The sequence below is a fragment of the Puma concolor genome, chromosome E2 (genome assembly GCF_028749965.1).
Source record: "Puma concolor isolate L17-30 chromosome E2, mPumCon1.1.hap2, whole genome shotgun sequence".
In the NCBI taxonomy this organism is placed as follows: Eukaryota; Metazoa; Chordata; class Mammalia; order Carnivora; family Felidae; genus Puma; species Puma concolor.
The window spans coordinates 5,298,481-5,308,440 of record NC_141681.1 but is presented as its reverse complement, the minus strand read 5'-3'; the positions used below and the strand labels follow the sequence as shown (position 1 = coordinate 5,308,440).

General features: G+C 59.8%; 1 protein-coding gene across 1 annotated transcript in view; it reads right to left on the bottom strand.

Moving 5' to 3' along the window:
• Positions 1 to 1,052: 1,052 nt before the first annotated feature.
• Positions 1,053 to 9,960, bottom strand: part of MBTPS1 (membrane bound transcription factor peptidase, site 1) — a 52,910-nt gene continuing 44,002 nt past the window's right edge. The window contains exons 19-23 of the mRNA XM_086688802.1: positions 9,104 to 9,244; positions 7,244 to 7,375; positions 6,138 to 6,264; positions 3,087 to 3,217; positions 1,053 to 1,860 (exon numbers count right to left, since the gene is read on the bottom strand). Of these exons, the coding sequence (XP_086544928.1) occupies positions 1,664 to 1,860; positions 3,087 to 3,217; positions 6,138 to 6,264; positions 7,244 to 7,375; positions 9,104 to 9,244 (728 nt within the window). The 3' untranslated portion in view covers positions 1,053 to 1,663. The remainder of the gene's footprint in view (positions 1,861 to 3,086; positions 3,218 to 6,137; positions 6,265 to 7,243; positions 7,376 to 9,103; positions 9,245 to 9,960) is intronic.

Below are 9,960 nucleotides of genomic sequence, written 5' to 3'. Positions count from 1 at the left end.
AAACGGCCTCCATCACAATTAGAAACTTCCATGCTTCAAAAAGGAGCCAACCAGGCAAGTGGAAAGACAAGCAACAGAATGACAGATGCGCCAGCCACACACCGAGGAGGACCCAGACCCAGAACCCACGAGGCGCTCCTACGGGTCTGTGATAAAGAAAAGCCAGCTGAAACTGGCTTTAGAGAACAGACACTCCTCTAAAGACGCGCAGACGCCCGTAAGCACACGCAAAGACGTTCGACGTCGTTCAGCTTCAGGAAAACGCAAGTCCAAACCCCAGCACAGACACCACCCGACACGGAAGCTGGCTGCGCTCAGATGGCCGAGGGAGGGCGAGGACGCGGGGAACCCGAGCCTCGTGCCCTGCTGCTGGGGATATCAAATGGTGTGCTCGCTTCGGACCAGAAAGTCTGACGGCTCCCCCGAAAGCGACACAGGGTGCGGCGAGCCCCTCGCCCCCGGGGACCACACCCGGCAGAGCTGAAAACTGGCGTCCACACAGAAGCCCGTACCTGAGTACCCTCAGCACCGGGACTCCTCTGAGAGCCACACAGCGGGGCAGCTCCAGCGTCTACCCCCCGAGGCGCACACACGACAGGGGTCCGTCTGCACAGCGGGCTGGTGCACGGGCCCAGAAACGCCACCGCACCCTGGACGTGTTCTCACACGGGCGTGTCTTGAAAATACGCTAAGGGGAAGCACAAGGCCTTGTATCGCGTGATCCCACGTGTGGGAAATGTTCAGGACAGGCAGCACGTGAGGGGCTGCCACGGGCCAGGAGGGAAGGAAAAGAGGCTGATTTGCTAACGACAAGTTTCCTTTGGGGGTGATGAAAATGTTCTGGAATCCCAGGGCTGACGGTCACACAACCATGCGAATACACTGAAAGCCACCGAATCGGACGCTTCGGAGGATGGTGTAGCACGTGAGTCATACCTTAAAATGAACGTGGACGACAAAAACCCCAGCCCCTGCAGGGTGACCCGGACACGTTCCAGGTTGTCCGCAGAGAAACGGGGTGGGCGGAAAAAGAGCCTTCTACACCCTTCTACTTAGCTTCATATAGGTAATGCATATTTATTGAAAATTTTCTTCACCGACAATGGTGAAATCAAGACCCCAACTTACAAAACAGGATGGCAATTGATACTTATAAAAATAAAGCCAAGGTCTGTGTTTCACAGATTTGTGCGAGTTTCCTTCCAATCTCAGTCTGTCCTTTCATCGAAAAGGAGATCACGGAATCTGTGTTATTCCTCGTGATGCGACAGTAAAAAAACCGCATTCCACGGACAAAAAAAATAGCTTTGTTTCCAAACAGCGCGAGCCTTTAAAGTGACTTTTCCCAACAATAAATATAGAAAACGGCCTCGGACGAACACAGTTCCGCTTGGCTGCAGCCTTCACCTGTGTAAACGTGGCCTCCCTCTCGGTGCGCAGCGACCGCGTGAGGCCTCCCCGGAGGCGGGGCCGCAAGCCCCTCGTGCAGGGCCCCGGCCACCGCGACACGCACCTGCACGCGGCACGCGGGTGGCCCACTGAGGACAGACCCACGGACGCCGCAGCTGGACGCAGGATCAGCCCCTGGGGACAGCGAGTCCGCCCGCCCGTCGCGGCCGTCCTCGAAGGCGCTCTTTGGCTGTCACGGTCAGCGGGTGTGACGTCACACCGAAGGGGTCTTTGGCGGGTGCGCCTGCTGCATGAGCTGGGGGCGCTTCACCCGGGGCTTCCTGCGCTTCGGCCTGCTCTTGGCTTTGTTGATTTGTACCACAAAGAAGGCCAGGACCACCATGGCTCCCAGGAAGGCGAAGACGGGAATGGTCTGGCCCACCTCCTGGTTGTAGCGGCCGGGCATGATCCCTGCAAGAGCACAGGGGGAGTGTCAGCAGCGCCCGAGCCGCACGGCCACGGCCACGGGCTCGGTCTCAGGCAGACGCGTCAGAAACGAAACGCTGCCTGCGCTTAACCGGGCCCGTGGGGCAAACGTCATTTTCGAACCTCAGGAGAAGTGACCTCAGGTTCCCAGATGAGCAGCTTTGGGGGCCGAGGTCTTTGCTCCTTCCCCTCCCCACGCCCACCGTGACTGGCCTTCCTCCCACCACACACGACCCACGGTGAGGGTGCGCGGAGCTGCTCTGTTCCCCTAAGTGCGCCGGCAGACGGACAAGCGTGGGCGCCGGGGAGGAGAGGAGGTGCGGGTGTCGGAGCAGCTGAGAGGGAGGGCGAGCGGGGAGGCCAGGCAGGGAGCAGGACGGCTGGCCGAGCCCCCGACCCCTGGGAAAATCTCCCACACGTGGCACACAAGGCTAGAAAACAAGAGCGGCCACTGGAGGATCCCCGGTTTGTCAGTATGACTCTGTAACCGGGCGATGCTGGGGTTCCAGAACGGACCATCATCAGTGCACCCCTTGACTCCAGGCAAGGCCCTCAGGAGCTCGGCCTCACCACACAAAGTTCCCAGGGTTGGAGCACAGGGGCTATGGTGCCAATTCCCAGAAGCAGTAGGCCCTGGGAGGCTGCGACCTCTGGGGGGAGCACAGGGATCCCCAGAGAGAAACTGCCCACGCCACGCTGGAAGGACCGGGTAAGGGAAAACCGGTCCCTAAGCCACTGCCTGTAGGGGACGTTCCGTGTCATGTGGAACGAGGGGCCACGTCAGAGCAACTGAGGGACACAAAGCTACTTTCAATGGAGGATCCCAGCCTAGTAAAGCCCCATCCCAGGTGGGCCAGACCAGACAATCTGTGGAGACCTCTGCGCCAACGGTTCAGGAACCAGGGTGGGTCAGCCGCTGGCTGGGACCAAGACCAGCAGATGGCAGGCGTTCCCTGGGACACACAATACACCCTTGTTTGCAAAACTTTAACAAGAGTATGCAAATTACCCTACCGCAAAAAGTTTAAGCGTAGCTCGTGGCTATCGTGAAAGAAATTCATATTGAAAATGCAGGCAGAAAGTTCTGAAGGGATCATGGCGTGTTAGTTCATGTTTCAGGCTTGCTTCTGGCCCACCTGGCGGGGGATGGGGGGGGGGTACCGGAACAAACCAGAACAGGCTCTAGCACAAGGAAGCCCCGAAGAACTGACCTCCAGGAATGTCCCAGGCACTGCTCTCTCCGGGGGACAAGGGTCTCACTTGAGGGCGGTTCGATCGAAAGTTGGGTAATACCACTTTGTCCAGGTCGATGGAGAGCAGCTTCTGATGTTTCCAAAGATTACTTCAGGAAAATGGATTAAAACAAGATAAAAATAAGCGGTTGCACTAGCCTACGAAGCTCAGTCAATGCCTGAGGAATAACAACTGCTTTAAAGAGAAAAGCGAAGCGACGTCCCATCGACACCCAAGTCCAGCTGCGTGCGCACCGGGGACAGCTTCCAGGTCCCAAGACAGAAATGTCAGAACCAACTCCGTGTACACGAGCTGTTAGCACTCAGAGCGGGGCTCAGTCCTACTGGGTTCCTAACGGGCCCCCAAGAGCCTGTTTCTGCTTAGCGGCCACGTCCCCGAGCGGCGGGAGAGGAAAGCGCGCGCTGGCCTCTGGAAGGAGCCTGAGGACGGGAGCCGGAGCCGGGGCTCGGGGACCCGGGCGGCCGAAGGCACGTGCAGGTCTCTGCGGGGGAGCGTGCCCTCTGAGGGACGCCGGGAGCCAGACCCCGCCTCTGCCCTCACCTCACGGCCACCGCGACAGTAACACCACCCGGCAGCGGCAGCGAGCAGTCGGGAGAGGCGGGCCGCCGGGCCGGGCGTGAAGGAAGGAAACACGCGTGCTCTGTCCCCGTGCGGGGCTCGCAGCGGCGGCAGCGCTGCTACTCCTGCTCCTGACCCCGAGGCGGGCCGAGCTGGCGGGACCACACCCGGAGAGGAGGGGGGCCGGCGCCGGGGGCAGACGACGGCGCAAACAGGCCGTCCGAAGGCCGCTCTGGCCAGCTCAGGGAAAGGAATAAAGGGTGTCTGCAGACCACGAACTCCCCGTTCTGCTTCTGCCTCTCCTGGAAAAGGCCGGTCTCTCACTTCGGCCAAGTGGAAGCAAAGACACCCGGCTCTCTGGGCACCGGGGGGGTGGGGTGAAGGGGCACGGGGCGACGCGAGTCTGGGCAGGGGCTTCCTGGGCACCACCTACTGGCGGGATGCCAGTGAGCACAACGGTCTGTTCCGCCTCCCAGGATCTGAGCGTATGTTCCAGGTCTCATGAGTCCAAAAATGAAACTCACAACACTGTTATGGGATCGGTGCCACGGAAGCTTTGCGACCTGCAGCTGGACGTGTGCGGGGCTGTGTGCTCCTCCTGACAGTGAGATCCAGCTCCAGAACTTAATTATCTGGGGACGGCACCGCCTCGTTGAACAAGCGTGCAGACGGCGGGCTGTGCCGCACCGTCGCCTGAGCAGTTGGTGACGCTCTGATGGAAGGAGGGGGGGCACCTTGCCCACAGCCCCTCTCGGGTGCGGCCACTCTAGGGACGGACACCGGACGTCCGGCAAAGACACCAAGAGATGGGTCTTCACGTGAGAGACGGACGGAAGCGTGCACTCGGCACGGGGCGGACGGACACCAGGCCTCTCAGGGGCTGTCTGGAGCCGCCCGACACGGTCTCACGTCTCTTAGCTTCACAATCGAGACCCAGAGTTAGGTCTCTGGGGACCGAGAATGATTTTCAACGGGACGCGAAGTGTGAGACAAGGCTGCGCCGAGCGGGCGTGTTAAGAACCATCCCCGGAGGGGCTGGCCACGCCCAGGCGCCGCACGCCTCCCGACAGCCGGCTGGCGTCTCACAGATTACGGACGTGGACGCGCATACAGACCAAGCGAGGCTTATCTGTTTCTGAGTCCCCAACAGCAGCGTGGGGAAAAAAAAACGGGCTGTGGGAACTTGGGCCAACACTGTCCACAGTGGGAACTGCTGACCGCAGCTGGAACCGAAGTCTGGTCTGGACGCTAGGATCGTGGGAGGTTATGAATAAGTGGGATGTAAAAATGGAATCTTATCAGAAACGATTAAACGATGGGATGATAACTGGAATGGAAAAATACTCCATAATCAGTTCCGGGAAGAAGCAGCTGACGAAGACAGGAGGAGTCTCCGACCCCGCACTCTTCTGCCGAGCGTGTTCTAGCGGAGCAGTGCGCCCCGTGCTCTGCGAGGACGTGCGGACAGCCTCCTCTTGGTGGCTCACAGCAGACGGTGGCCCTCTGTCCCCGGCCACCCCAGTGCCCGTGCCCGCCGAGATCCAAGCTCGGCGGACAGCCCGGCGAGGGTGCCTGAGCGGCCGGGCGCGTGAGGCGTGCCGCCCGCGGGGTTGGGGGCGGGGTGATTTCCCACAGCACCACTCGAAGGAGACTCGTAGGAGGTCTGCCCCCCAAGCTGTCCCGGGACACGGGCGCCTGCTTCACTGCGCCACGACCCCACGTCAGCACAAGCCCGCATCCTCCCTGCCGGAAACAGGGAGAGGAGTCGGGGAGAAAACACGGGAACCGGCGCGCTGAGCTGGCTGTTGTGCCCGGAGAGGAACGGCAGGGGTAACTCCAGCTGCGGCTTCGGAAAGCAAGGGAGGCGGATGAAGAGGCAGACGGAGCTACTGTCATGAAGCACCGGGCAGGTTCGCCAAGTCTGGACACCGCGTCCACAGGTGCGGCGAGGACCCTGTCGTGGCAGGAGTCGTTCCCTCGGGGACCACACCGGGCGCCGGGGTGAGGGCACAGACACGCCGCGGGCCAGGCTGCACCCCTACCCTGAGCAGCCTCGGCCCCTCGGGCCGACAGAAGGACCTGTCGGCGCTCCAGAACCCGCATCACAAAGAGGGAGCGCTCAACTCTTGAACCCTGAGCCGGAGGAGCCAGAGCTTCTGTTCAAGGGACAGCACTGTCAGACCTCAGCTTTTTAAGCAGGAATCAACCGAATCTAACAAAATGCTCATTACCCAAAGCACTTCTTTAGGCAGGATGCCACCAGAGAGCACAGTTGTAAAGGTCGACACGGGGGCTCGCCAACTTAAATATCATCACAAGATGACAAGCTGGAAGATCTGATTACTTGATAACGATGTCAGTAAAATTCCACTCTCCCCCGTAAAAAAAAAAAAAAAGTCACGAATCATAAACCCCGACGAAGGAGCGGAAAAGCACAGCAAGGCACTCACCTGGGAGCGGTCTCGTTCAAAGGCTGTGGCTTGGCCCATGACAGGTGTGGACAGGCAGGTAGGGCCCGAGGCTCCGGGCCTCCCAGACGGGCCTCGAGGACCTTGGAGTACCGGTGCAGGTGGTTCCCTGCGGCAGAGTCAACACAACAGAAAACCACGGCCGTCAGGAGGACACGAAGGGGAAGACCCCCCTGCCAACGGGCCTGCTACGCGCCAGTGAACCTGTCTGCCAGGCTGGGGGAGCATGCGCTGAGCGGTGCTCCGGGGACAGGTGATCACCGAGAGTGAGCGAGCAGGACGGCCACTCCCTTTACGGTGGCCACAGTACGCGGGGCAGGGGCCTGGCGACCTTTACTGACCACAGACACAGGCACGAGGCTGTACCTGAGGAATCTAACCTGTACAGAGACTTCTCGAAGACCGTCTTCCTCTTTTGGAGTATTTAACTCTCAGGCAAAAGCAAAAACTGCATTTCCAAATTTCCTATTTTTTAGATCTGCACCGTTCAGTGCTGCAGCCACACGCGGCTACTGAGCAAGCGACACGGGTCGAACGTCACACGTTTAAGCAGTAACACTCAGGTGAACCGGGCCAACGTATTTCACTGAAATGAATTTCACCTGCTTCTTTTTCCTTTTCCAACGTGGCCACTAGAAGGTGCGGAACCGGATCCCTGGCTCACGCTACCCTCTTTGCGGTCCTGGCGGGGAGGACCTGAGCGCACTCGGGCCAGCCCTGCCCTAGGCAGAGTGGGTGAGGCCGCAGGTCGCCACGGCTCACCCCCTCCTCCCCGACCCAGGACTTCTGCGTTTCCAGGTCAGGACTGGAAAGAACGGGTTCTATTTTCACGGGTTCTGAGAGGCCTGCTGAGGACATCCGCGTGACGACCGCCCAGCCCAGTGCCTGGCACCCGTGAGCACCCAGAACGCGGGCCCTTCTTCCCAGAGACCCCCGGGAGCCAGGGCTCTGTGAGGGGGAACGAGGACTGTGGGGCTGGGCAGCGTGAGGGCCTCGGGGTGAGCGTGTGCTCTGCTCCCGGGGGAACGGCGGAGAGGAACGTGGCACCACTACCAGGCCTTGTTCCCAGCGCCCACGGGCTCACTCACCTTCCATCCTCTCTGGGGTGACCGAGCCGGCTCCGCTGGGAGGCCGCTGCCGGTTCCCGGAATGGCTGAGGCTGGGAGGGGTCACCCCATACGACGTGTACTGGAGGAGCGCATCCAGGAGCCAGAAGCAGTCTGTGGGTGCAACGGGCGTGCTGTTTAGGGATCAGAGTTTTCTAAGGAAGTCCTACAGGAAAATAAAGGCCCCCCCCCCGCCCCCCCCCCCCCCCCCGAGTGAGGGGAGACGGGGAATCGCCTATTCTTGAGAAGCGCACAATCTCCCCGGTCACACGGTCACAGCACAACAGATAGGACCCGACTGGGGGCTTCACTCCCGGCCCAGGGCTCAGGTGGGTCACTGCCACCGGGCTCGGGGCTGGACAGGCAGCCCGAGCGCCACCTGGCTTTGGGTGATGAGGACAGAACGGAGCCCACTCGGGGACGGCCAGACCCTGTGACAGAATGGCTCAGACGACAGGAGTCCAAGCGAGAAAAGAAATGGGGCACCAGAGCTCCTGCCAATCCCAGTGGCTGTCCTGTCTGCACTGTGAGGGCACAGCAGAGACCAGAGCGTGCACTCCACTGGGAGGTGGGTTCGAGGTCATCGCAGGTGACAGGTCAGGTACAGAGTCTAGTAATCTGGGCCGGTGGGCCCTACGCGCGACACACGCCAACGGGACAGTCAGCCACTCTGTGGGACGCGCAGGGAGTCTCGGCGCCGGCCGCCACCCACACGGAGGGTCGTCTCATCGGGAGATGGGGGTGCTGCCGTGTCTTCACACCCAGCCGCTGCCACCACGCGGGTCCGGACGGGCCCCTGCCACACGACACCGGCAGGCACTTTGCTCACTCAAGGGCGCTCTGGCCACGTGCTCAGAGCACTGCCACCGTGAGTGTTAGAACCACGACAGCCCTCTCCGGCACTTAAAATTTTAATAAAGACTCTTACCAGGAGATCTCCGGTCTTAAAAGAAAACCTCTATGGAAATAAAACATCAATCTCCTTTCAGCTGTGACTTTAACCTTTTTAAAAAGACCAGCCACGTTCTAAGGATTTACACAAAACGCTAGGAATTTATTCAACCTCAAGTTCACCCAGAGAGAGGAGCACACGGCTCCCAGCTCACGCTCCAGGCCTTCATTCTCTGCTCTGCTCGGGCCATCCCCTACCTGCCCTATCCGCAAACGTGAGGTGCCCACCCCCTCCCCAGCCCCGTTCTCCAGGACCTGGTTTTGTTGTCGCCTCGCCAGGCCAAAGACGCCCCACTTTTTACGTCCCATTTCCTCCTTTACAATATGAGACATAAACTGCGTTCAGACTCAAACCCCCAAATTCGGAGGCGGCACAGAGAGACGCTGACAAAGAACAGGGGTGCTAAGAACCAGTCCCCCTGTGCGAGCCCCCCACCCCTGACGGGGGTACCAAACACCCCCACTGAAGAAGGCTCGCGACAGCCAAATCCCCAAGTCTGGGAGGGGAGCCAGGCGCCGGCCCTCCAGGAAGAGCGGGTCCAGCCCGGAAAGGGCCCCCCGTGTGGCAGTGCCTGTGACGTGCAGACGCCAGAGGGGGACGCTGGGGCGGGTCAGGCAGAGAGCCACTCCACTGAATGCGACGGCCCCGGCCCCCGCCCGCCTGGTGACGACAGCACGAGGGGAAGGCGGCGCATGCGGTCTGTTGGGGCTTCCTCAGGGAGGGGTACCCAGCCACAGCTCCACACAACCCAAGCAGCTGGGACGTGCCCACCTGGCTCTCACGGGCAGGCCTCTATTTTCCAGCACCTTACCGGTGCCTCTTCAGGGACAAGGGGGGTATGTCATGGTCACGAATCCCAGTCTGCTTCTCGGCCACACATCAGTCCTCACCCTTCTGTCGGTGACTGTCATCCAAGCAGTTGGAGTCTCCGTACAGCACAATCCGGCCTCCACCCTCCGCTGGAATCTGATAAAGTCCCAAAATGGGGACGTTTTCGACCACGGCTGTTTCCTGCTTTAAAACCTCCAATCCTGAAATAACAGCACCACAAAAAAACGTTGAGGAATGATTTTCCAGTTGCCACTTGACATTTAGCCCGTGCAGCACCGACAATCACAGCAAACTCCACCATCCAATCACGACGGTGCGCGCTTTTACAAAGGACAACGTCCTAAGTGCCACGAATTTGGGTTTTAGCAAAACTCACCTCCACACGGTCCTCTGACGTGTTCCCTGGAAACGGCAATATAGGGTACCTACAATCCTAAGAGCGGCTTTCTGTCCCTTCCGACCATGCTCCAGGCCTCAGTCCTGGGACTACACTCACAGGGGCGGCCAGCCACTCAACAGACACACCTTTGAGGATTTGGCGACGTGTCCCCGGCTTTGTGTTTCACTACTCAAAGTCAGGACAAACGTCACTACGTTTTAGATCCTCCGCCCGTATGCTTTAAATGCAGATTTACGACACCTGTCATATCTGTGTCACAATTACAAATGTTCCAACAGCAGAGCTCTGTGACCTCTGCCCAATCCGATGACAGAGGTTACGGCGTCTAACGAATCAAGAAGTCACAGGCGCATAAGTGCCGCGGACGGCAGATGCCGGTGACCCACGTGATCTGAGAGTCTAGCCCTGCAGCAAACGCCTTCCTCTGCACTGGAGACGACGCACATCGTCATCTCGCCACTTGCCGCGTTGGTGACGTCTGAAATGTCTGCGGCTATAAAGACACGGCATTTCCTG